The following is a 27487-nucleotide window of genomic DNA, read 5'->3' on the forward strand; positions in this document are numbered from 1 at the left end:
CTGGGGAAACACAACCCTCAGGCTGAAAAATGAGCCCCTTGCTTTGCTTCTTCAGAAAATGTCCCTGCCTTGGCTTAGTTTCAAACCCCCCATCCCCCCCCCCCATTTCTGCCCTCAACCCACTAAACAAAATATGGTATCTGATGCCTTGTCAGCCTCTCATGGGGCATTACTCTCTGTACAGAGTAATGGATAATGATTCCTTTTGTTTCCAGTTTTAAGTCTTCACTTGCTCATACCAGCATAGCCAAAACAGCAGCACCTACATAGAAAAGGGAAGTAGTAGCAGTCTAAGCCTGAGATTTGTACAGTGGTGCTTCGCAAGACGAAAAGAATCCGTTCTGTGATTCTCTTCGTCTAGCGGTTTTTTCGTCTCGCGAAGCAAGCCCATTGACGGATTAGCGGATTAGCGCTATTAGCGGCTTTTAGTGGCTTATCTGCTGATCGGATCACCTGATAAGCGGCTTAGCGGCTTAGAAAAAAGGGGGGAGGGGAAAAACCAGCAGGAACTCGCAAGACATTGGTGTCTTGCGAAGCAAGCCCATAGGAAATTCGTTTTGCGAAGCACCTCCAAAACGGAAAACTCTTTTGTCTAGCGAGTTTTCCGTCTTGCGAGGCATTCGTCTTGCGGGGCACCACTGTAGTAGTACCAAAAAACAAAACACCACCCTTTAGCAAAAAACAAAAAAACTCAAACCCTAAATGAATGGAGAGGGTTCCCAAACTTCCCAGGGAGAACCAAATGGGGACAGAATAAGGGTGACTGGAAAAGAAGAATGAAGGAAAAGTGAGATTATTACTTCTGAATAGATTATATACCGGGTTATACTGCATTGTTAGTCACAATTCCACTGAAATCTATGCATCTTCAATTAGTTGTGATTTAATTTTCACATTGACTTCAGTGGGACCCAAGAACATCTGATAGTGTATTTCAAAACATTTCTGCCCAGATGTAAATCCTATTGAGTCCAGTAGGGCTCACAGGCATGTGGGTGTAGAATTCCAGCCTTTGGATTCAATCCATCATCGCAGTTGTTTTCACGATAAGGTGGCCTATGATTATTCCTAGGTTACAGATGGGGAAACTAGACATACGACCCCTCTTTGGCATGTGAACAATGTCACTTTTTAACTGGGGACATCTCAGCTCCCCCAACTTATACCCCGCCTCGTATGAATTAGTTACGCCAATACTTCGTTTGCTTTCATTCATGCTTCAGTTGGGTCTCAACACATTAATAAACTTCAACACCACATTTTTGATTGAACAAATGTTAATTTTTATTTCTACTCAGAAATTGCATACACCATATCATAATAAATAAAATAAATAAAATTCATTTTCGGAAGAAGTAGTAACAGAATTAAAACCTGATTGGTATTACAATGGAAGCATTGAGAGACTCTAAATAGAAATATTAAGCACTAATCAATGACCCAGTGGCCAATTATTTCTACCTTTTAAAATAAAAATATAAATAAAATTTAAAAGTACCATGTCCATTCCATTTAGCATCATTGTCAAATAAATAGGTATTTATATCCTGCCTTTTCTAATTGTGTGGGGTGTCCAGTGCAGTTTACAGTTACAATGAAAGCACAACTTCAGTGATGCGACAAAATCTAAACAGCTTCAAAAATAAATGCTCTGGAATGCTTCAGCTGAGCTTAGGCTCTTAGCCAAATTCCAGATATTTCTTTATCACCTCATGACATTTACAAGTCATATCATTCCAGCTGCCTTCTGTTGCAGAGGCTTGTAATGGAAGAATGTGAAGCTAGCAAGAGTTCTGGTCCAGTTTTGAAGGAAAAAACAGTTAGCATTGGTGGCGGACTAAAATCTACAAGCAACTTTGTACCTCTCTAGCAAACTGCAAAGCGATTTTAAACAAAATACAAAATGGAATTCTGCACAGATCGATGATCTACGTTGGTGTAAAACAAATTCATTTAAATAACAAAAACAGTTTACAATCATAAGTTAACATTTATTAAAAACCTCAGTAAAAACAAAACATCCTCTAGCATAGAATATTACAGGAATAAATCAGATAGCAAATGAGCAATTAATGCTTTGGTTTCTAGATACATCTCTCTGTCTAAAGCAGGAGTGGGGAAACATATGGCTCTCCAGAGGTTTAATGGACTACAGCTCCCATCATCCCTGACTATTGACTACAGTTGCTGGGGCTGATGGGAGCTGGAGTCCAGCAGCCTGTAACTGGCCACAGGTTCCCCATCAGTGGCGTGAAGGCAGGACCAGCCCTACCATTCAACAGGGTGAAGTGGGTTGCTTCATGCAACTGCAAGGGCTGATGCACATATGTTTGTGTTAACTTTATTTTACGGCCCAGTACTACATGATTCACCAGGCAGCGGAGTCTAGCTGCCATTTTAGTTTCTTACAATACCGCCAACACGAGGATTGTGGTAAATTTAGATGGCAGCCCCTGGCCAAATCAGGGATCCATTGATTATACAGCAACTGTTCATAGCAGTTTCAGAATTATCATCTACTGGTGCTGCTCCAACAATAGGTATGTGTGCTTCTGGTTCATATTCAGTGTTACTTATCTATAACAAGTACAAGAAGATGCACAGCCCAGCATGTACCCAGGAGACTGCCAGAGGTGGGAACTAGATACTCCTGTTGTTCACCCCCCTGCAGTTTGGTCCGACTACCAATAGCCAGTACTCTTAATGTTTAAATATTAAACAGTGATTTAACATTGCATACATCTTGACATGTGCGCCACAGCAAGGCTGCAAGTGTTGCAAGATGCACACGTAAAACTTGCTGAAACTCCCTTGCCTTTGATAAACAAAGGTTCTTATCAAACAGATAATCTGACAGTTGTCGGTATAAATATTAAATAAGTAATAAATACTCTTAATACCAGAGAAATGACTAAAGGTCTGAGGGCAAATTTTAAGATGCAGAACATTTGTTGTTTTTAAGATACAATAAATAAAAAAATTAAATAAATAAGCACAATAAATTAAAAACACGCAGTTGTAGGAATTGATTCTTAAGGTTATTTCACTAGAAATCCAGCAAAGCAAACAAGATCTTTCCATACAAATGTCAAGTTGGCATCGCAGGAAGAATACATTTCATTAAAAGCCGAATCCAAAATTGCAATTCTACGAAATGCTTGAGATGAGCCAATTCCAGAAGTAGCCAATGTCTTGGATTGACTTCAATTCCCATCATCCCTGAGCATTGGTCATGCTAGCTGGGGCTGATGGGAACTGGAGTCCAACATCGGGAGGATAGCAATAGTTGGAGTTGTTGCAGGAGTCTCATGTCAACACTATGATAAAAACAACAACAACACCCAATTGCTAAAGATGTCCTGCATCAGTCTCTTAAAAAGGCTAGTTTAAAAAAACCCCAAGGAATTTAGTTTGGCACAAACAGAAATGCTAAATGCCCAAACATGGAGAAGGCTGACCAATTAATTTGGAGAGACATCAGAATGTGGGACTGTAACTTGACTTTTGATTATAAAAAAGATAAAGATTAGTTCAGTTAGCAAGAGTCACTTCCTGCTGATAGCAGCAGAACACCAAACTGGGCACAGAGTGACTTCTTAAAAACGATGCGTCTGGTGTTCTGCTGCTTCTTTAAATATTATTGTGCCTTCTGTTTTTCTTGCTTTTGCATGATAACAAACGGCTTTTAAAACTTTACAATAAATACAATAAATAAATAATAAAAAGTTAGGAGGCTGGAATTCTGTAGGTTGGGAGGAGTCCAGGCAGAAGAAGTGCATCCTCTTGTTTCAGTTTGTTATCACCTATTAGGTCCTCCTTAGGATGCGCAGGACGCTTCCACTCCAGGGTCTTATGGGAGAATCCTCTAGCCCTTCACATTATGAATAACAATGCCTCAATGCCCGGGCAATCGCTTCCATGAATTTCTCAAGGTTGCGGACAACAAGATAACTTCCAATAGCTCTCTGATTTTGCAAGTCCAGGGTTTCTCCCTGGGGGAAGGTGACAGCGGTCACCACACTCTCAAGTATCTGAAGCAGGGAGATAGAAATTGGGGTGGGAAGAAGAGAAATCGCATCCGTTATTGAAATGCAGCTGTTTGCTAAGTGCTTAGAGGATCATTTTTTCTTGACAGCTGGATGGCCTAACTTGGTACCCTTTTTCACCTTGCAACCCCAGAGCTTAGAGAAGCTAAGGAGCTTTCTATAGAGAGATCAAACATTCCTTGAAATACAGAGTACCAGTCTTCGCAACATTAAATATAGAGAACTCTAGATCAGGGTGGGATTCCCATCAGCCTCAGCCAGCATGGCAAGCGGTCCAGGATAATGGGAACTGCATCTTCAGGGCTACAAAGCTCCCCATGCCTGGAAATTGGGAACACTGAGAAGGGGAGAAGAACTGAAGTTCCTGGGGCTGTGTCTTAAGGAGGAGGGGATTATGGATCATCAACTTCCATGAGCAGGAATTACCCTAAACAATTACACCCTTTAACAATAATGTGTTCCTTGAAGAAAGGACACAATGACAGCTAGAGGTATTATTAATACACTGACATGCTAATCAATATGTTCCAAAAGAAATCAAGAAGGAATGAGGCCAAGGGAAGCAGAGGGGATGAGCCGCCTGTCTCAGAAACAGTCTTCATCTGCAGTTAGTCTTCCATATTCTGTCTCTGTGTTGCCCATGGAATTCAGTGGAACAGACACCGAGACAATAGCAGCCAAGACAAGCCATGCCAGAATATGCATCTGGTTTGGTGCAACTGCAGCCAGCACTAGGGGCATCACCACTCTTCCAGGAGGGGAAGCAACTATGAAGTGCAGACAACAGACCCTGCTAAAATGGCTACGGATATTCCTGCTCCCACAGAACTTGGTGCAAGCATGCAAGGGCTTCTTCTCACCTCCTGCCCACCTGTTCTGCCCCCTCCCTCAGCCCAAGCTGAGCAAGTAGTAAGCCAGCTTCTCACCTGCCGGTGGATGTTGGTGGAGAGGTTTGAGAGGTCCAGCTGGAGGCCAGTCACTTTCTCAGAGAAACTTGGCAGGATCTGGGCAACGTGTGAGAGGCTGTGCTGGTAGGTGCTGAGGCCTGTCTGTATCTGGTTGAAGCAATCCTCCTGCAAGAACAAGATTTAAGGGTGGGGAAGAAGGGTTACAGCTTTTGTCTGGATAGATCTCTCTCGCTCGCACACACAACTTTTCCTGGTTCCCATTTAGGCTGGAGACCACCATTTTTCACATCCAGAGTGTAAAACAGTATTTTAAAAAGGGGGCTTGTTTAAATTATTTAGGACATTCATTCTCAGGGCAGTTAAGATACAGTCAATCCATTTTTGCAACTACAGAGCAAGATCATTACAGCAAGGCAGAAATGTGCTTCCAGGTAGGCTGATGAGGATCTTTTATGGAACTACAATTCCCATGAACCAGAGCAAACACAGCCAATGGTCAGAGATGATGGGAGCTGTATTTCAGTAGGGACACAAATTTCTTCACACCTGATGTGGATCACTGAAAGCAATGCCTCTCAAACCAGTTTAAACTTTTAGAACACTATACACAGCAACCCAATTTAGGGTGTGTTGTGAGTGTAAGTAAAACCATGTGAGATGAGATATTAGAAGTGGCTCAGTTTGATCATATGTGGTGGAGAGAGAGAGAGCAGAAGAACAAATGAACAGTTCAAGTTGGTATAAAGGGGAAGGCTCAGTTTCCCCTGCCAGAGAACAAAGCGGAAAAAGGCTACAGGTTTAAATATTAACTTAAGGTGGGAAAATTAAGAGGGTTCCTCAGAAGAAGTGGCAAGAGAAGAAAAAGTTTTCCCATAGTAGGCAAGCCAAGACATTGACATTCCTTACGTACAAAGGCATAGAGTCCAACATCTATGTTATTGCTCAAGCTTTCGCTGAGCAGGTCGGCAGCAATAAGATTGTTAAGAAATATTTGCTGTGTGCTAAGAAAACATGAAGGGGATTTTTTCTCTCTGCATGCTCTTATTGGCTATTTGGTAATATTCCTCTCTTCTTGAGAAGTTGAATACACAACATGTTACAGAGGTGTGCCCGAATATCCACTGGAAAAGGGTACCCCCTCACCAAACCTCATTTGAGTGATCAGCCTCAGAACTCATTTTGAGTGCTAGGAGGGGACCCAGGGCAGAGTATTTGGGTATTTGAGCATGTATGGAGTCTTCTTCCTTTGCCACTGGTTAACTATAACCAAATTTTGTAATGAGTGGGCAGGGCTTCTAGATTAGATACACATTAACCTCAGTGATTTTTAACAGCCAGCCTTAAAGTGTAATTTGTTTTAATTTGCTGATTGCTACCAATTTCATAGTCCATGCTCAACTGAATGTGCATATGTAGTTCTAAAGAGAAAGCGTGTATTGAATATAAACAGAATCCATGCGGCACATAGGCATTCATTTTGGAAGAGGGGTGTGTGTGTGTGGGTGTAAAACTAAGATTGCACCTATAACCAGCAATTTTATTGTGTGGGTGGCGAGGGAAGTCATTATTATAAGTCAGTAGAGAGAATGCTCCTAGTTGATTTGTAATAAAGTTGTCCAATATATCAGTGAACATACTAATGCTAGATATTCTGGTGCAGTGGACTCTAATCCACAAAAGTTTGTGCCATTATAAATGCAGTGAAGCCATCAGGGCTGGACTTTGGGGGCAGAGGTCCAGTGCTACGCCCAGAATGAGGAGCCCCCACCCTGGCAAAGCATCACATTGCCACCTAAAAAGATTCACCTCCACATAACTAGTTTGTCCAAAATTAGTCAAGTACAGCATACTTTAAATGTGCCATAAAACTCATTTTATTGCTTCCAACAAATAGAGCTACCCCCTGGAAATCGTAATGCTACAGTTTTTCACATGGCTGTCTAGATGCCCCTGAGATTCTTTCCTCTTCTAAAGTTATGTTCCCGCCAACCCCACCCTTTCGCAATCAGAAAAGGCAGATCCTTCTGTTTCTCATGAGCAAGCCCTTCTGTTAAGTACATAGCTAATCTTATCCACTCAGAATCCTTTTCTTTGCTGGCTCATTGCTTAACCTGCAAACGCGCCGAGTCACAATTGCAGCACCAGGGGAAATGGATGACATCTGGTTTGGCTACCAACAGGAATTCCCCCTTAACCCTCAAAAGTATTTTTGGCAGTCGGCCAGGCAACTACTACGTCAAGCGTGGACTGCCAATCTTAACCAAGATTTTGACATGAAGGATAAGGCATGCAAAACACATAGAATTATTGCCACAGACCCTGCTCATCCACACACACACACACATCTCCTTGCATTGGAGGCACAGTCAGGCATTTGCTGAAGGACCACACCCAAAGCAAGGTGGGGGGCATTAGCAAGAGCCCCCTAGACCTACTGCAACAAGGAGGCAGGCTCACTCAAGGATGGGTCTCACAGAGGGTGTCACAAACTGGCCATTGTCCATGTTATAACTGTGCTATCATTTTGTCCCCCAAATGAAATGGCCTCAGTTCTCTAAGCATTTCCCTACAGCTTTATAGCTAAAAGAAAAATGGAGAAATGACAGACACTTGCTGTTTCTCATAGCAGACATGAGAAATAAATGTGGGAAGAAGCTGGAGGCGTGGAGCCTGGCAAGAAGTTTCCAAAGCTGGTAGGCGGGCAGGAAGCCGCTTGCTCACTTGAGGACCCAACACTCCTTTTGGTTCTGGCTTCCTTCCACCTGTTGCTGCCTGCATTATTTGTAAACAGATATTGCAAAGCTCCCTCCTACCTTATTGAATTGTTGTTGTTTTCCCACCTGGAACTTTCTGGGGCGGTGGGAACAGGCGGGAAATATAATTGCACGTTAACAGGAACGGGAAATATAACTGCTTAGGGCTTGTTACCGGACGGTGGCTTCTACATACCTTGTTACAGAGGTCTTTCCGACAATGGGAATAATCAACTTGCTCAATGCGCAGGATTTCCTGCACCAGTTGCAGTTCGTTGTCACTGCCAAGCCTGAATTCTTTACGCTGTGGGCAGAAACAAGGAGTTGAGGTCAGAAGAGACAAAGGCTCCAGTAGCCAATACAGACATATAGCTTGCTTGTTCCCTACTGGCAACCCCATGAGCTCCCACCACCTGTATATTTTACAGTATTTTAAAAAGGAATTGGTGATACTACCAGGAAGGCAAGGGCTCCCCAATACTTGCTGCCCACCACCCAGCCTTGTAGTTTGTAAGAGTACAGAAACCTTATCTACTCATTCTGTTAATGCAAGACCTTGTCTCTGCCCTGCTCTCACAAGAACCTAACGTGCCCTGTTATTTAGTGCCTTCACTTGAATAAGGAGTCCATAGTAAAGGACTACATGTCAATAGACAGATCAACATCTATGGGATCACTTGGAATGCAGCAGTAAATTATTTCATAGAATAAAGGGAGGTGTGAATTCTATAGGAACACTACAGTAGTGCAGAATGGTTATAACTTATGAGTGCAGTGTTTGCAAACCACCAAGTTTCCAGTCCTTATGATAGGAAGCTAAGTTATGCTCTCAAGTGCATGAACTCTCAGAAGTCAGAGGAAGAGACTGATGAATACTATTTCTAGTGCTTGGAAAGAGACCTGCAGAAACCTCTGCCTTTTTTCATAACAAAATTGGAGTAAATTATGCCACACTGAAACTACTGAAAGCACCAACACGCAAATATCACACACCCAAAACCCAAACCAAAGAATCTGATTCTAGCCAAAGGGTGGCAGACTGAGCAGCAAATATTGGCATTCATCACAGCGTGATTTTTCTTCCGGTTTAAGTTAGGCTTGGATAAGAGGAGGATTAAATGCATTTTTACGATAATTTGACAGATCTAGTCAAACTAGCCCCTCCGCCCTCTGAGGGAAGCCAACGAGAATGCCAAAGCTTTATTCACTGTCTGCAAACAATTTTTATCCTTTTGTCACTGAGGGAAGGTGACCTTTCCAGGTTGGCACAACCTCACAAATGCTGGGAAAGGTAGGATCAATGCCATTTGTTCAGATTAAATGGGGCCAGGGCCAGGAGAGACTTCCACAACGCTAGAAGGGAGAAAGCTACGCTCTCTATGAGGTTAAGTCTCCGGGGCAAGCTGCAATTTCAAGGAAATGCCGGGAACAGAGTCCCATACCAGAACAACTTGCCAACTATTTTGTTTATCCGAGAACTCAGCTCGATGGGAATAAGTTATTTGTACTGGAGTTTACAGTGGTTCAAAGCCAAGAGCTGCAAAATAATAACTGTCAGGGCACAATCACTTTCCAAGTTGTTATGTTACTGGGGAGGTGTGTTATATACAGGATAAATTAGGCAGTTTTTCAGGACTGGGCTCCACCTTTTGCTCAAACCCATCCTGGCACAATATTTTGGGGGGGATCTTCAGTCGATATTTGTACTTTTGAGATTCACAGCGGTAGTTTCAAGGAGTTGACACATTTTTAAAAGGTGGGTAATATGGAGAACTGGAATTGGTCCTTCAGGATTTCTCAGAAAGTTTTTTATATCATTGACCAAGACATCCCTTTTAGATAGCTGCCTAAACCCACAGCTTCTGCCAGTGTGCATAAACTGTGGATTTAGGCTTTGATCGTGAGCAGCCTAATCCAACCTGTTGGGTTTTGAGTGTTGTTCGGATACAGCACACATCACCCCTGACCACACTTGGATGGGGCTGATGGGATTTGTAGTTCCAAAACACCCGGAGGGCACCAAGTTGAAAAAGGCTGCTCTAGACAAACTGTACACCTTCATCTCTGCAATATTCCTTGCCCACCATTTTCCTCTTCTGCTCGCAACAACTCACCAGATCATTCTTCATTTTAGCAACATCCTTCCTAATCCTAAGCACAAATTCCAAATTGTCAAGGACGGAGTCTGGGTACCCGGAAGTCTCTGGCAGGGGTGTAGATGAGCACATCAATCCCCACAGTGCAATGCTGATCAGGGGGAAAATAACATCTGGAGGAGGGAGAGAGAGAATGAATGAGGTCATATAGTCAGTGGAACAATGGAAGAATAGTTTCACTGATATAAATTAATCCAGCACTAGTATCACTGGCTCCATGAGGTTGTACAAGAGAACTTCCCAGTGGGCTGCATCCTGCAGGTCAGATCACCCAGGCTCCCACTCCCACTTTTAAGGGCATTTCATCTTCCTACATGACAGGAAGGAATACCTTTCAAAGAAGTTCAGGAAAAGCATGATTTAGAAACACATGGGTTTTTTAAAAATAATATAAATTTACACTCATTTTCCATCTTTAATCCAAGGGTCACTCACCCACTTTCAGTTACAAAACTGGGGAGCTAGATGTACTACTCATCTCAGAGCCATAGCTACAAGGAAGATGGAAGGCTGTGCCAACATGGCCCTCAGAGAAGTTCCAAGCCCCCTGGCCTGTATTTTAAGCTTTTAATTTAATCAATAGTAAGAGACGCAAAGTGGGACGCGGGTGGTGCTGTGGGTTAAACCACAGAGCCTAGGACTTGCCAATCAGAAGGTCGGCTGTTCGAATCCCCGCGACGGGGTGAGCTCCCGTTGCTCGGTCCCTGCTCCTGCCAACCTAGCAGTTCGAAAGCACATCAAAGTGCAAGTAGATAAATAGGTGGGAAGGTAAACGGCATTTCCATGCACTGCTCTGGTTCAGAAGCGGCTTAGTCATGCTGGCCACATGACCCGGAAGCTGTACGCCGGCTCCCTCGGCCAATAAAGCGAGATGAGCGCCGCAACCCCAGAGTCGGTCAAGACTGAACCTAATGGTCAGGGGTCCCTTTACCTTTACCTTAAGAGACACAAAAGGAAAGGCTTTTGCTGGCTGGCCTAGCGTGATACAGCAAGTATTCTGCCCAATATGGGTTGATACTTCCAAGAATATTAAAACGCAAACCTACATTCTATTTTAACTGGAGTTCGGTCCCCAAAGCGCTGGTCCACACTAGGCAAGGAGGAGAGGGAGAAGTCCTGTACAGTATTTAGATCATAGAATTGTACAGCTGGAGGGGACCACCAGGGTCATCTAGTCCAACCCCATGCAACGCAGGAATCTTTGGCCCAACGTGGGGCTCCCACCCACAACCCCGAGATCAAGCGTCTCATGCTCTACCGGCTGATTACGCACAAATAGGAGAGAGGTGTAAAGGAAGGGATCTTGTTCCTTTGGAGGGATCTCCCCTTGGTCACGTTTATCTTCCGGCAGGCGGAGGAAGTAACTAAAGCACTCCCGCTTCCACTTGTTGCTGCCGGGCCACAGCGGGTAATTTTGCCGAATTTTTTGTTCTCCCTTCTCCTCGCAGTAAATCATCTCCTTGCTCAGTCCATTTTGGCGGCTTTTAATTTTTTGCAAATAAATTCATTAGTGGGGGAGGCGGGGCTGGCAATTCGCGCATACACTAGTTATTTTCTCAAATAAGAAGCCGCCGCCCCATGGAGAAGTCTTAAATCCCCCTCTCCACACATTTAGGATGCGTGGGAAAAAATCCAAAAGTCCCTACTCGAGCGTAAAACAGAACTGGGGCGCGTTAGTTTATGCTCCTGTTAAGGGTTGGAGATGGGAAAAGAGTCGCGGGGGGGGACCCAACCCCACCCAGAGGATCAAACTATCTCTTATACACATCCCGATTCCGAAGTTTCTGGCCCGCCGCCCTTCGCTTTAAAAAGCGGCGTGGAAGCGGCAGCCCCCGAGACGCGCCTGCGCGCGGGGCGTGGTTTCGGCTCGATTGGGTGGCCCGTGGCAAATCACTTTTTAGCTACTAGAGGCGGCGGACTTCAGGCTTGCGAGGGTGCGGAGGGGTGTGTGCGTCCTTGTGTTTTCAATAAGTAGTCTGAGCCGGGTGGAAAATAAAGCACCTTGAGAATTTAACTCTCACCCCTGGAAGTTTTTTCGAGTACCAAAACTAAACCGCGCTCGCAGTCCTCCACGCAAAGACCCAGCTCTGCAGTGCAATTTAGGGTGGGATTTTGCTGCCGTCGTTTGTTTGCTAAAGCAACCCGGAGTGAATCCTGGCCGGTTTTTATTGCAATCTGCCGGGAGATCGAGAGCTCCACTCGCAGACTTGAAAGTAAATTAGAAAGCAAATTCAAGACCCCGAAAAGGACTGCTAAAGTAGTGTGGAGATCAGGGAATCATGCGGCAGGCAGTTCCAGAGGTTAACGCTGCTCCGCCTTTCCTAAAAGTCACAGGGACCTCTTGTGAAACTTAAAAAGTGTCTCCTTCGAGCTCGTTTGAGGAACGATACGAAATATAACAGAGAATAACTTTTGAAAGAACTTGGCTTTTCTTCTGGAGCCCGTGGATTAAATAGGGAGGCTGGGAAATCTGAGCGAAGAGTAGTCTCCCTGCCCCTTTAAGACTAAAAACAGGAATCGGCCCCTTGCTCTCAGAGAAGACCTAAACAAACGAACAAGCCCAAGGTTTATTAGCCTTCAAAAATCTCTCCAAGCTGGTTTTACCTTAACCACTTTAAACCTAACAGCCCACCACCCTTTCCATAAGAAAACCTGCTCTTTTAGGCGTAACGCAGAGTTGGGGGGTTGGGAGAGAACTCTTCTGCTAAATCTGAGACCCTTCCTCCTTTCCCATCCGCCGCCCCACAAATGTATGAAACAGGGAGTAGGTAAATAGATTTACCCTCCTTATAAATAACAAAATCCAGCTGCGCTTGTCCCAAAGCATGCAACTTACCAGCTCTCTCGACCTCTGCGCCAGGCGCCTAGAACGGGCTGACCAAAGTTCTACTTACTTCGTTCTGAGCTCATCCTTCAAAAGCCTTTGAATCTCTTTGCGCTGGACCTCCTCCCACTTTTTTTTTCTCCTCCTCTCGAGATGCCGGATGACGGCTTGCCTGTACTTCTGCCGGGGAAGGAACACACCAGGAGCAGGAGAGGCTTGGCTGCTTCTGTGTCCAAAGGGGAGTGTGAAAAGATCCTTCAGCCATTAGGGGTATTTATAGGAAGTTTGGGGAAATTCCTCCGATGGAATTAAAGGTGTGGCCATTAACGCAAATTGAGAAAGGGGAGTAATTTTTTTTTTAAAAAAAGATATATCCTGTGGGTCGATGAGTAAATAGAGTAATGGGCTCTGATCTTCATAATGTGCTTGGGGGAAAAAATCCAAGATTTTAGTTAGCAGGACTCCAATCATTACTTTTTCACAGCTAACCCTATTTGTGCAATGGGAACTTCCTTTCGTCCCCTCCTGCGGAATGCGAGTTTCAGTGACCTGGGCTGTTTTCAGGTGTTTTGCTTAAATTTGATTTAAATGGATTGCATTTCCTGGTTCTGTGGTTGAAATGTTATACCTGTGTTGGTTAAAATGTATGTTAGATTTAAAAACTGTTACCCTTTTGTTTTTAAAAAGAATTGCTGGAACAATAATGCAGAAAAACGGACGCACCACAAATAGTAGCCAAGTTAAGGAAGCACCCATAAATGTTTGCAAACCATAAATTAATAAATGGTAGTGGTCTCTCAACCATTTCATATTCCACCCCCCTCTTACTTTCACATAGCTGACCAGATTTGACATTAGTGCCAGATCATACTTCACATCTCCTCAAGCAGCTAGCTGTCTTTAAGAAGTATACAACAGATTGCCCCCATTATCTTGCATACAGTATCTTCACAGTCACAGTGGGAACTGTAGTCCAAAAATCTGATATAAAGCAGAGGCTGGTATATAATAAAACCCCTGTGTCTTTAGCTGAATTAGCTCATTTACATAGATGGTTTTAAAACCTAGTAATGTCTCTAGGTAAAGAGAATATGCCAAACAACTTTCTATCTGGGTATTAGTTTGACTCCAAAACACGTTCGCTAAAGCGAAAATCCGCTGTACGGTTGCCTCCACGTTTTTAAGGCACTTCCAACACTTGGCTTATTACAGGGGTTACATATTCATCAAATGAAAAGCTTTTGACTAGCCACAAGGTTGCCACAAATCAGTAGTTTAAAACTGCTTTACATTTTGTGTTGGATAAAGTGGTCTGTTGCCTGGGTGATTTCTATTCCTGAGGGTGCCATGTTTTGTCATTTGAGGCTCAAGTGGCCTCAGCAACTAGGAGTGCCTTTCACCATCTTCAGCTGGTCCAACTATTCCTGGACCAGGATAACCTGATCACAGGAGGCACTGGGAACTCGCAAGACTGGATTATTGCAATGCACTCTATGTGGGGCTTCCTTTGAAGTTGATCAGGAAGTAAGATCCTACCAGCATTTTATACTTCCTTGCAACGATCTGCATTGGCTACTGATTCGTTACTGGACTGTTCTCAGTGTTATTCCTCTTTGGTATTTAAAGCCCTTAATGACTTGGGACCAGTTTACTTAAGCAGCTGTCTTGCTTTGGCTTATGGAACTTTCACTTTTAAAGTGCCACATACTGTCCATGTCGCATTTATGAGCAGTCGATCTTTTAGTGCGACGGCACTGGTACTTTGGAAATGGCTACCCATTGATACCAGACAGGCCCCCTCACTACGTTGTTTTAGAAGCCTACTGAAAACTTTTTCTGTTTCAGGAAGCCTATCAGCAAGACACATGATTTAGTTCCCAGATTTGTTGGTTATAGGTTTTATCTTTGTTTTGCACCATGATGGCTTTATGTAAATTTGCTTTTAACTGGTTTCTGGATTTCAGCTGTGTTTTTATCTATAATTTCACTTGGAGAGCTTTTTTTTTTTATTTAATCAAGTTTACAAAATTTATAAATAAATGCTACCTCCCTGTCATTATAAATTAGATAAACCATGTTTATAATCGTTGCCCAAAGTTAGTCATAATTAGTTCCCTCCCTGACATGATGGTTGATTTGTAGCTAAGTGCATGGAAAGCCAATGCCATATAGTGATCAGAGTCTCAGAGACCAGGGTTCAAATCCCCCCACTCAGCCATGATGCTCACCAGTCCAGTTTGTGCATAATGCTCAGCCAAACCGTGGCTTCGCATGAATGAGTAAGGATGTGGGTTCCTAGGAAACCACTTCACTCATGGTTTGCCTTCCTGCTACTCTCAAACCCAAGCTCATGGTTTATCTCTCCCAGGCAACCTATGAGCAGTAAGCCATAGAATAAACCTTAGCTACAGCTTATCCATAGAACAAGCTTTGGCTTATTATGGTTTTGCCAGAGTGAGATAAACTATAAGCCCACGTTCAGATGTAATGCTGAACCAAACCATGGCTTAGCTCACAGCCGTGTGACAGCAGCAGGATAGGAGTAGGGGGCAATGTGGCTACGATTTTCTCTCTAGGAACCTTCAGATTTTCTTGTTCATTGCATGGGCACCATTAGACAACTAAACGTTAGTCTTCCTTTGGTTTTATTTGTTGATTTCTGGGGTGGGGTGTGGTAATACGTTTTTGTGGTCTCTGCTGTTTTCAAGAACAGTATAAAAATTGTTTTGTATTAACTAAATAAATAAACCAAGTATCTAACCAGACAAATAATTTTTATCAAAAAATATATACGGTATTTCCATGTATTAACAGCTAGCTTACAGAATGAAGAGGTTGAGTTTAGCCTTGGCGTTCTCCTGTTCTATACCTAGGTTGGGCTTGGGGAGGGCAGGTGTTATGAAACAACTTGTGTGAACATAAGGATAGGATTACATTATCTCCCAAAGCTTGCCCTCCTGCCTATAGAAGTGGCCAGGTCTACCCACACAGCAGAACAGGTGAGAAAGGACTGTTCCAATCCAGACTGATAATAAGGAATCCTAGTTGTTGTTGTTGTTTTAATACTTCTCTATGTAAATTCATCCTCATCATAAAGAGAAACACTACTACTACTAATAATAATCATAATCATTGCAAGAAGAAAACTAGCCCAGCAGCAAATGGACTGGGCTGGAATCTTTCTCCCTGATATGCTAGCTTTTTTATGTTGGGAACTGCTTTTAGGAAAGTGGTTGTCTTTTTTTTAACCTAGTAAGAATACATTATGAATTATTATTATTATTTGCTGGATTTCTTTTCTTCTCTTTTTCCCCAACACCCTCATCCTTCCAGTCCACTGGAGTGTTCTCCAGCTTTGTTACAAACGATGCAGAGAAAACTACCGTATTTTTCGCTCTACAAGACGCCCCAGACCACAAGACGCACCTAGTTTTTGGAGGAGGAAAACAAGAAAAAAAATATTCTGAATCTCAGAAGCGAGAGCAGCAAGAGGGATCGCTGCGCAGTGAAAGCAGGAATCCCTCTTGCTGTTCTGGTTTCTGGGATAGCTGTGCAGCCTGCATTCGCTCCAGAAGACACAACATTTCCCCTTACTTTTTAGGAGGGAGAAAGTGAGTCTTATAGAGCAAAAAATACGGTAATCGAGAGCACAGCCTTGGGCTGATGAGTTGGAGTGAAAGCACACTCCGGCTTCTGCCACTGGCCTCAGGATCAAAGGCCACTATGAGGCTGGATCCCCAAATTCCCAGGAGGAGCATTGCTGCAAGGGGAAGACCAAAAGGACCCCATCCGTCACCCAGAAAAGGAGCCGCTGATGAGAGCTTGGTCTCTTGTCCCTGTCAAAAAGAACACTTGGAGCAGTCGCAATTTTACTGTATTATAGGAAATTCTTAATACAAAATCTTTTTAAAAAGGAAGAACACTTGGTGCTAGATGCCAGTTCCCTTGAACTGCAGCAGAAGCAAGAGGAAAGGGTGGAGGGAAAGCCATAAACTGCTATTCAAGCAAGAACAGACATGGGATTCAGGGGTCTCACTGTAGGAAAGATTTTTGCACCCCACTTTGCACGTTAACCACAGAACTGGGGAAAATCAGGGATGTAGGTCTTGTATGACACATTGCTGTAGGCTGCACTTTTTGGGGGTGGGGGTTTCCAAATATTACTCTTACCTTGATATAAGTGGGTGCCAGGACAAATTGGCCCAAATGTCTCAAAACCAGCCCTGCTTATAGGGCATACTATTCTGTCTCGCAGAGTCACCTTCTCTTGATGCTTTTGTGCAGATGGATGGCAAGAGGTCCTTGCTTAATGGCCATTGATAGCTGGTGGCTACTGCACTGGGGTTTGTATGGACACCGCATCATCCACTTATGCAGTGCTGGGTAAACACATAAAGGACGAGCCCAAGATCTGTAGCTGGCTGGTTGGAAGCAGCCGTGGGAAAGGGAAGCAAATGGAAAAAGGATTGCTTTTGGAATTAATACTGCTTTAGGACTGGCTCTTTAGACTGCCTGAGTGTCTGCTGTCTCCTCACTGCTCAACTTACTTATTTGTAGCTAAACAATCTCACCCTCTACCCCACAAAGCACCAGAAGTCGCAGTAACTTTTTTTCAGTGGGTGCTGATCCTGGAAAACCTTCCCCTGCAACCTTGCACCGTTAGACAGTGGTTTTAAATTGTCTACTTTCAGGAATAAAACACAGGTGTCGTGAAAGAGCAGCAAAGTTTGGTTGTTTCATTATTATTATTATTATTATTATTATTATTATTATTATTATTATTATTTTATTTTACTCTCAGAGGAAGGGAGAGGTGGGTTTTGTTTTTTTGCCTCAGGTGCCTGGTCTTGGATGCGACACACCCTGACTTGGGGAGCAATTCCTGCTTCACCTCAGGCGGCAAAATGTCTTGAACCAGCTCTGAGGGAACTTTTTCTGCATCACCTGAGAAAATAGGGAGCCTGGCATGTGGGAAAGGATTTTGATCCATTTCCTTGGGTATTGTTATGTATTGAAGTTCTCACCCTGGCCACCAGGGGTATCGTGTATATAGTTTTCACTCAGGTCCACATCAGTCAATTTAGGCGGGAAACAGTGTTACAGTGTTGACAGCCGGCTGCCTATAAAAGCAGGCTGGCTTAGCTGCTTGCTGTTCAGTTCAGTTCAGTTCCAGCTTACTTATAAAGAACTACTTGGAGAAATCTCTGTGTCGTCTGCTATGTCCACCCACTATTTAATAGGTACAGGCCCCCTTGGGCCTCCTGAAACATTGCAAGGGAATGGTAGGGGGCGTCAGAAGTGCCCTACTGGGTCAGACCAAAGGCACACCTAGTCCCGCGTCCTATTCTCACAGTGGCGAACCCCACAACTCAGGAAAGTCCACAAGAAGGATATGAGCACAATGGCGCTATTCCCACTTTGGATTTCCAGCAACTGGTATTCAGAGGCCTGCTGCCTTTGACATTGGAGATAGTATCAAGATCAACCTTCTCAGGACCCCCTTTCTGGAATGTCCTCCCTAGTGAGGTGTGTCTGTCTCCCTCATTACGGACTTTCAGGAAGAATTTAAAAACATCCCTGTTCACGCAGGCATTTGACGACTGAAAGATGCTGATCCTGGCAACCCTGAAAATATTTGGGCTGGGAGAATGTAATTATAGAATATTTCTAACGGTATTGGTGTGTTTGCTGCCCTGGGCTGCTTTGGGAGTGAGGTAAAAGGTAAAGGTAAAGGGACCCCTGACCATTAGGTCCAGTCGTGGCCGACTCTGGGGTTGCGGTGCTCATCTCGCTTTATTGGCCGAGGGAGCTGGCGTACAGCTTCCGGGTCATGTGGCCAACATGACTAACCCGCTTCTGGCGAACCAGAGCAGCGCACAGAAACACCGTTTACCTAGCAGTACCTATTTATCTCCTTGCACTTTGACATGCTTTCGAACTGCTAGGTTGGCAGGAGCAGGGACCGAGCAACAGGAGCTCACCCCGTTGTGGGGATTCAAACTGCCGACCTTCTGATTGGCAAGCCCTAGGCTCTGTGGTTTAACCCACAAATACTTCCTAACCATTTATAGCCTTATCTCCCATGAATTTTTTTAAGACCTTCTTTCGAAGCTGGCCAAGTTGGTGGCCATTGCTGCAGCTTGTGGTAGCAAATTCTTCTGTTTAACTATGTACTATGTAAAGAAGTACTTCCTTCTGTCTGGGCTGGGGCATTTTCCATGGAGCCAACTACTCTGTGGAACGCCTTGCCAAGTAAGGTGCACCAAGCCCCTTCAGACAGCTGGTAAAATGTGACCAGGGGTGCCAACTTGAACAAAATATGGGGGGGGAGCTCCCTCAAATATTTTATTGAGGGGGCCAAAGACCCCTCAGCCCCAAGGAGTTGGCGCCTATGGATGTGGCTGTTTGAAAAAGACTTATTTATTTGCTAGTGGGGAGTGCCTGCAGGTGCCTGGGGATTTGTAGATTTTTTTATTATAAAAAAGTGATTTTTAAATGGATAGTACAGTTTGTGAGTCTGGATCCATCGCACCAAATACCAATCGAAGCCAAAGTCATGTTTTGGTCTGCCATCTTGATTCAAAATGGCACCCGGCATCTGAACGACGACAGCTGCTTCTACTGCTCAGGAATCCTTGTGCCCAGTTATCTTGAGAGGTGACTAAACCTTTGCCAAAAAATGGGTGAAAGTCACATCGAAGTGACATTTTGGTCTGACATCTTGATTCAAAATGGCAGCTGGCATCCAGATGTCAATAGCAAATGCTGCCCTCAGCTTGGAAACTCTTGTGCCAAGTTTGTAAATTATCTTTTGGGAGGTGGCTGAACCCATGGAGAACAGACAAACCACTTTCCAAAAAATTTACTTTACATTTATATCCCACCTTTCCTCGAAGGGGCTCATGGTAAAGTACATGGTTCTCACATCAACCCTGTGAGGTAGGTCATGACTGAGTAGGGCTTTGAACTCTGGCCTCCCACATCCTAGTCCAACACTCCTAGTCCAACTCCACCAGTGGCGTAGCGTGGGGGGTGCAGGGGGGGCCGGCCGCACCGGCCGCAACATCTGAGGGTTAGGGTTAGGGGGTGCAAATCCACGAGTTAGGGGGCGCAAATCCACGGGTAAGGGGGCACAAATTACTTGCCTTGCCCCGGGTGCTGACAACCCATGCTACGCCACTGCTATCCACTACACCACACTGGTTTTGTATCGGGACTTTTGAGCCACCATGAGTTTCCTGCAAATATTTGGTTTTAAAATAAAATAAAATAAAAACACAGATACATAAGCACCTGAGAGAGAGAGCTCTGTTGGGATATACAGTGGTACCTCGGGTTAAGAACTTAATTCGTTCTGGAGGTCCGTTCTTAACCTGAAGCACCACTTTAGATAATGGAGCCGCTGCGCCGCCAGAGCACAATTTCTGTTCTCATCCTGAAGCAAAGTTCTTAACCCGAGGTACTGTTTCTGGGTTAGTGGAGTGTGTAACCTGAAGTGTCTGTAACCCGAGGTACCACTGTAATAAGAATAAACACCTTCAAGTCTCTTTCAGGCATGTTCCAGAGCTAGCTGAACCTACTCTGAAGGCAAACACTTCTCCTGGGTGCTGAGTTATCAGCTGGATGGCTGCCAGGGCATCTTGCTCCTTGAGGTGATGGGGCTGGTGTGGAATGCGTCCAGACTTAAACCTGAATTTGTCACACACCTGAAATAGATTTCCAGCACCACATTTAGCACCATATGTAGCGTATGTAACCTGAAGTGTATGTAACCTGAGGTACCACTATATATATATGTGTGTGTGTGTATGGGGGACCTGTTTCCTGTCCACATAGAAATTCCCAAGAGGGCATCTCAGAATACCTTCCTTGATGACGCTACTTTGTCTCCTTTCAGTTGCTTCCACTTGCCCTTTCTGTTGTTCCTGGAATGTGTCTGCTGCTTTCTCCCCCTTTCAAATCATTCTGTCATTTCTTGTTCCAACCTGTTCATTTTTAACAGGATATAGCTGCAAGAGGATATGACTGAAGCAGACTTTAAAAAACCACATGTGCACACTGAAAACAGCCCCTGCGCCAGTGAGTAAGAGCAAATAAGGAACTGGTGTAATACCAAAGCAGAAAGGACTTGTGACTTCATGGGATTTAACTGTGTGCTGGGTTTTGGAGGTGCTCGTACCCCAATGCAGGGAATTGTGGAAGGAGCCAGAGGCTGCAAGAATCATGTTCCGCTGTGACCATGAAGTGCACAGATTTATTCACTTCCACAAGTTCCAGGCTAGGACAGGCTGGAGAAGAGTCTACAGCAATGCCCACAAACTGGCCAGGGACTTGGGTGCATAACTAGCAGGTCAAAGGCAAGATTGAGAGGCAGTTCCACAGTCTGGTCACATGGAGGATGCAGTTCTGGCAAGATAGAGGGCTGGTAGCAAGACAGTTAGTCCTCTCCAACGTAGTGCTAAGATCAACTTTACATTTGCACAATAATTCCCCCCTGTGTGTTCTTCTACGTATGTGTACAGCCCCTTCACACTGATGCTGAATGTGAGGTCAGGGGTTGGCGGGTGCAATCCCATTGCCATTCTCAGGTATCAAGTTCTCCTAGATATTAGAGGGGGAGGAGAGAGAGAGAGAGAGAACGTTTTTCAGCAGCAGCGGTGCTTTTCGTGTGAATTCTAGTTTGACCCTGAGTACGGATGCGGGAGAAAACTTATGCATAGACTGCACAAATTTCTTTGCTTCCAAGGAAGGGAGGGTTGTAGTAGTAAGCACAACTACCACTGTAGTAAGCACAGTACACTGTCATAGTAGTCGCCTAGTAAAAAAAAAAAAGTGTTACCATCATTCTCAACGTTTCCCACACTCTGAATGGAGCTGAAACAGGGAAAGACCAAGTGCAGCGACATCACATCAGGCACCTGTATTGCTAGGTACTACTAATTAGACAGGGAAAGGAGAAGTAGGTTGGTGGCACCCATGAGCTCCTGCCATGTCTAGTTAGGTGCAGTCAGGCTGATAGTGATCACAACAGTGATACTCTTTTGTTTTGATCTAAGCGTGTGCAGTGATGCCAGGGAACCTTTTAAAACAAAAAATATTATTTATACTTTTCCTATCTATCATCTATCTATCTATCTATCTATCTATCTATCATCTATCTATCTATCTATCTATCTATCTATCTATCTATCTATCTATCTATCTATCTCACTGATTTTGCAGTCATTTTGGCATTTAAAAACTTGACTTCCTTCCCCCTCTTTCTGCGGTTCCTTAAGTTTATTTTTAATGTCTTCTGCATATCCAAATTAACTTAACTTACTCATTTATTCATCTTCTTTAAATATATACTCTTATGTAGTTGCAGGTCATTACAGTAATCCACCCAGTGTTTTTATCTGTTTACAATTTATCTGTAAATATTCAATAGACTATTTCCATTCTTTTATAAAAATGTTTGTTATCTTGATTTCTTATTCTTCCGGTAAGTTTCGCCATTTCTGCATATTCCATAAGTTTTTGTATCCATTCTTCCTTTGCTGGGATTTCTGCTTCTTTCCATTTTGGGGCAAGTAACATTCTCCCCGCTGTAGTCGCATACATGAATAAATTTCTATACAATTTAGGTTGTTCTATCCCTGTAATTCCCAAGAGAAAGGCTTCTGAATACAAGGGAACCTTTCACCCCTTTGGCACACCTTCACCTTTCTAGCAGGTGTCCTCTTATCCCTGCCTCCAGGGATATTGCTAAGTACTTACAGGATGTGGGCTGCAGGCCTATGGCACAGATACACATAAACATTGCATATGTCAAGGAATGTGCATGGATGCCTTTGGGCAGGAGTAGCCAGCAGGGTGGTGTGGTGTGGGGGCTATGTTGCTCTCTAGCCTCCTGAACGCCACACCTTGCTTCTGGCAACTGAGGGTGAGAGCAAGGCAGTGGGCAGTTTGGTTGGCATGGTGCAAATGCATTGTTGGGAGTGTTGTATTGGCGCTACACTGAGCACCCTTACTCCCCACTCTGGATCCCCACCCTTGGGTGAAAGACACGGGTTGGGAAATCCTGAAGGCTTTATGAAAGAAATCAGCACACCGCCTGAGCATCAGGATACATGACTCAAAAGGTACATAGGCAGAATATAGGAGACATGGATGGGCATAAGAGCAAGACCTGGTCCCAACACCTGGCATGCTGTCTCCTCACTCTTTTAAGGCATGAGCCGTTCGCGTGATTCTCACCCCAAGCAAGAAAACTATACTTGCAAGTGAGTTCTTCTGTTGGGGTGGGGTGTTGCATCTGTTGGTGACGGGCCTCAAATCCAACCCTCTAACTCTCTCTGTCTCTGATCTGGCTGGCTCCACCAGTTGGCCAGCCCGCCAGCTCCTCAGCACTTGACTGTTTTGGACTGCTCCCTCTCTACTTTTGGGACACCCAGCCACCCCAGGGCAGGACATTTATCCAAGTCACTGCTTGAACTGCCTCCACCCCCACCCCTTGGGATCTGGATCAGATCCTCCTCTGATGGATCCTGCCATTCCCCCACCCCCCCCAATCCTGCTTGGAGGCATAGAGCCCATGATAGCTGCTGCCTTGCCCCTATTCCTCTCGGTACCCAACGGTGATGTGTGGCGTAGCCCCTCCTGTGGCTTGCAATGGCAGGTACCTGGAATCTCCCCAGCACTGAACTTCGCATTGCACCCAGCTGCACTGTATGCAAAGGTTTTGTATTTTTTAAGTTAGAGAAAAGGGAAGAGAGGGGCAGGAGATCTGGGCTGAGTACAAAAGGATTCAGAGTTTGCTGTTGTTGTTTAAAAAACCTATCTTCTAATTTAATGCTGTGAGACATTTTCAGATATATATATATATGGAAGACATATTAAAACATTAATGCAATGATACTGAAATTGGGGAAAAAATGTTACATCACTAAATTGAACAAGGATTTGTGATCATTTCTGCAAGCCCCTCCCATGTGTAGATTTGTCCTAAAAACGTATGAATATATGAGGTATGAATATATTTTTATTGATGACAACATCCTCAGCTTCCCCCCCTCTCTTATTTAGCAAAATAGACAAATATATAGGTGAACCATCTTAAATCAAAGCTTCTATGGAACAAGGATTTACGCCCATAGCTTTTGCCTTTGACACCATTTAAGCAATGTGCTTATTTCCAGTGGTATCCCTCCCACCCCAATCTGCAGTTTGTCCTAAATCATTTGAACTTTTTTAATGTTAAAAATAAGCATACATATATCTATATAAATAAATGGATAGTTTTAATTCTATCAATGTTTAATTGTACTTTAATGTTTGATTTTTCTATGGTTAAAGCATTTTTTGTTTTTATCTGTAAGCTGCCTTCAACCCCATCAGTGAAAAAAGTGGGGAATGAATGAATGAATGAATGAATGAGAGGCTGTGCTTTTAGTGTGTAGCTGTGCTTTGACCCTGAGTGAGATGTGGGAGAAATGGTATGGACGTCACAGACACAAATCTATCTGCTTCCAAGGAAAGGAGAGGTGTTTGGCTAAGTCTGCTCATCAGCAGATTACCTTGTCTAAGTAGTTATCTGGTAAACGAAACATGAATCATTCTTAACGTTTCTCACCCTCTCAAAAGATGCAGCAATACTTAAACAGGGAAATGCTATATTTGCCCCCTATTGCCTTTCCATTTGCCAACATTCAGGCAATGTGATCATTTCTGCAAGCCTCCCTCCCCAATGTGTAGATTTGTCCAAAAAACGTATGAATATATTTTTAAGAAAAGTGAGGCCAAAGGAAGTGCTGTGATTGTGAAACTTGCAGAAACAAAGCAATTGATGACAACATCCTCAGCTCCCCCCCTCCTTATTTAGCAAAATAGACAAATATATAGGCGAATCATCTTAAATCAAAGCTTCTACGGAAGTGGTGGATGGGCAGCTGCAAACGATGAATCAGAATACAGATGAAAGGGGAATACTGGTGAGTGAAAATCGAAGCTTTCCTGAGAATGAACTTGCAAATATTATGTGGTTCAAGGCAAAAGCGCTACTTCCATGTCGTGGCTGCAGATAGGAAGCTGGAGTCCATCTGACGTGGAACGCTAAACCATTTAGCATCAAAATCTAAAGCTGAGCCAGATCCTCTCACCATCTTCGTCTTACATGTCAACTTTCCCGCCGCAGCTGGCTGCCAGAGTCTGCAATACTAGTTCTCAGTAATTAACCGATGGGAACAATTGAAATCCGTTTCACACCAGCAGCACTACGGCTTCATAACCAGTTGAGATGTCTAATCAGCATCTCGGTTAAAAGTGGCCTGAATTAAGTGGTCTTCAATGATGCTTTAAAAGCCTGTACAGAGGGGTCTTTTCCCATATCTGTTGGGAAGAAGTTCGACAAATGTAAGCAATAGTTCAGCGTAGGGAAGTAATTAGCTTCTAACGGTGCAATCCTATGCTTGCCCATTCAGAAGCAAGTTCTATTGCGTTCTATGAGACTTACTTCCAGGTAAGTATGTGCAGGATTGCAGCCTGAAAGGGCCTCTCCAGCTTGGTGTGTTATTGAGGGCGTATCCTGCAACAGTGTTCCAATAGCGGGTCCGATGGTCAAGAAAGTAGTTTCTGCACATGCTGCAGAGGGAAGTGAGGAGCAAATGGGACTTGTCCACCTGGGAACGTAGTTTATCTAGGAGAAGGGAACTCTCATCCTAAACCTCTGCTGCCTTGCAGAATATCTTTGGAAGGAGTAAACTGAGAACCAGTGTGGTGTAGTGGCTAAGAGCGGTAGACTCATAATCTGGTGAACCGGGTTCGCGTCTCCGCTCCTCCACATGCAGCTGCTGGGTGACCTTGGGCTAGTCACACTTCTCTGAAGTCTCTCAGCCTCACTCACCTCACAGAGTGTTTGTTGAGAGGGAGGAAGGGAAAGGAGAATGTTAGCCGCTTTGAGACTCCTTCGGGTAGAGATAAAGTGGGATATCAAATCCAAACTCTTCTTCTTCTTCTAAACCCTACACAAATCTGGAGTGGAGTCCCTAAGATGGGTGGATGGTGCCTTGTATGCCTCCTTCTGGCAACTCCTGCAGCCAAGCTGGCGCCAAACGTATTGCTGTGCTTTCCTTAGGGCCACATCAGTGAGGCGAAAAGGGGGTTGTGTTGACTGGGCAGCCCAGGATCTCCATGTCATTTCGGTGCTGCTAACACAGCGGTTTGATATCAGCCCCAGAGGTGCACTCCATTGTCTCTCGAGACAGATGGGTAGCGAACAAAATCGGAAAATTTTTAGCGTGGCAATTAAGGAAAAAACAAAAACAGAATGTGATAAATAAGATAATGGTAGGGGATGAACTGATAGCGGACCCAAAAAGAATACAAAAAAACTTCCTCAATTTTTACGAGTTGTTGTATAAGAAAGGAGAAGAAGATCCAATCCAAATAGAACGGTATTTAAAGAACTGTAAACGGAAGACCATCTCAGAAGAAGAAAGACATCAATTAAATAGACCCATAAACATGGAGGAGATTCAAAATGCGATAAAAAAAACAAAATTGGGGAAGGCGCCAGGGCCGGATGGCTTATCGGCTAAATATTACAAAGTCTTGGGAAATCAACTGTCAACCGCGTTATGTGACACTATGAATAACATCCTGGGAGGAGGGAAAATACCTGAGTCCTGGAAAGAAGCTTTTATAACATTAATTCCTAAACCAGATACAGATAAACTGAATATTAAGAACTACAGGCCAATATCCCTGTTAAATAATGACTATAAAATTTACGCTGACATCATGGCAAACAGATTGAAAAAGTACTTAACAAATTTAATTCACAAAGACCAAGCGGGGTTTTTACCTAACAGATTTCTGAAAGATAACGTGAGGCACGTTATCGATTTAATAGAATATTTGGAGATTAAAAATGAGATACCGGCAGCTTTAATCTTTATAGACGCAGAAAAGGCGTTTGATAACGTCTCTTGGTCGTTTTTGTTAAAAACCATCGAAAGGGCAGGGATAGAGGGCGAATTCCTGAAAGGAATACAGGCGATATATTCAAACCAATCTGCCAAGCTGGTTATAAATAACAATCTTACAAGTAGATTTAAAATTGAGAAAGGAACGAGGCAGGGGTGCCCCCTCACCCCACTTTTGTTCATAATGGTTTTGGAAATCCTGGCAAATAAGATAAGATCAAAGCCAGAGATACAAGGGATTAAAATAGGCTCAAAAGAGTACAAACTAAAAGCTTACGCGGATGACTTGATATTATCTTTGGGAGAACCGCAAGAAAGCACCAACAAAGCCCTGGAGATAATAGAGGAATACGGGAGATTTTCGGTCTTTAAATTAAACAAAGTGAAAACAAAGATGCTGACAAAAAATTTGGATAACGACGAAAAGGAGAGATTAGAGAGGAAATCTGGAATTAAAGTGGTTAAAAAAGTAAAATACCTAGGAATTTGGCTTACATCAAAAAATATAAATCTAATTGAAGATAATTATTCGGTAACATGGAATAAAGTTAAAAAAGACTTGGACGTGTGGAGCAGAGTTAAACTCTCTTGGTTGGGCAGGATGGAAGCTATTAAAATGAATATATTACCCAAGATGCTGTTCTTATTTCAAAATATTCCAGTCATAAGAGAACCCAAAATATTTAAAGAATGGCAAAAAACCCTCTCGAGATTCATATGGCAGGGCAGAAGGCCGAGAATCAGATTTAAATTGCTAACAGATAGAAAGGAGAGAGGAGGACTTGCTGTCCCTAACCTAAAACTCTATTATGAAGCAGTTTGTTTGTGTTGGGTCA

The 27487-nt window shown here is 43.7% G+C and overlaps 1 protein-coding gene across 4 annotated transcripts; it reads right to left on the reverse strand.

Moving 5' to 3' along the window:
- Positions 1-722: 722 nt before the first annotated feature.
- CSF3 (colony stimulating factor 3) lies at positions 723-13629 on the reverse strand. 4 transcript variants are annotated; one of them, XM_081168718.1, is made up of 5 exons: positions 12758-13629; positions 9822-9976; positions 7904-8011; positions 4973-5119; positions 725-4031 (listed from the first exon to the last, which is right to left on the reverse strand). In XM_081168718.1, the coding sequence occupies exons 1-5, from the start codon at positions 12771-12773 to the stop codon at positions 3879-3881; spliced, it is 579 nt and encodes a 192-aa protein (XP_081024844.1). In that variant the 5' UTR covers positions 12774-13629; the 3' UTR covers positions 725-3878. The 4 variants fall into 4 exon arrangements, with proteins under 4 accessions (XP_081024843.1, XP_081024844.1, XP_081024845.1 ...); XM_081168719.1 differs by having other exon boundaries at positions 727-4031; positions 12700-13627; XM_081168720.1 differs by lacking the exon at positions 12758-13629 and adding an exon at positions 11137-11226 and having other exon boundaries at positions 727-4031.
- Between the last annotated feature and the right edge of the window lie 13858 nt (positions 13630-27487).

This window comes from Podarcis bocagei (assembly GCF_964188305.1).
Source record: "Podarcis bocagei genome assembly, chromosome: 13".
In the NCBI taxonomy this organism is placed as follows: Eukaryota; Metazoa; Chordata; class Lepidosauria; order Squamata; family Lacertidae; genus Podarcis; species Podarcis bocagei.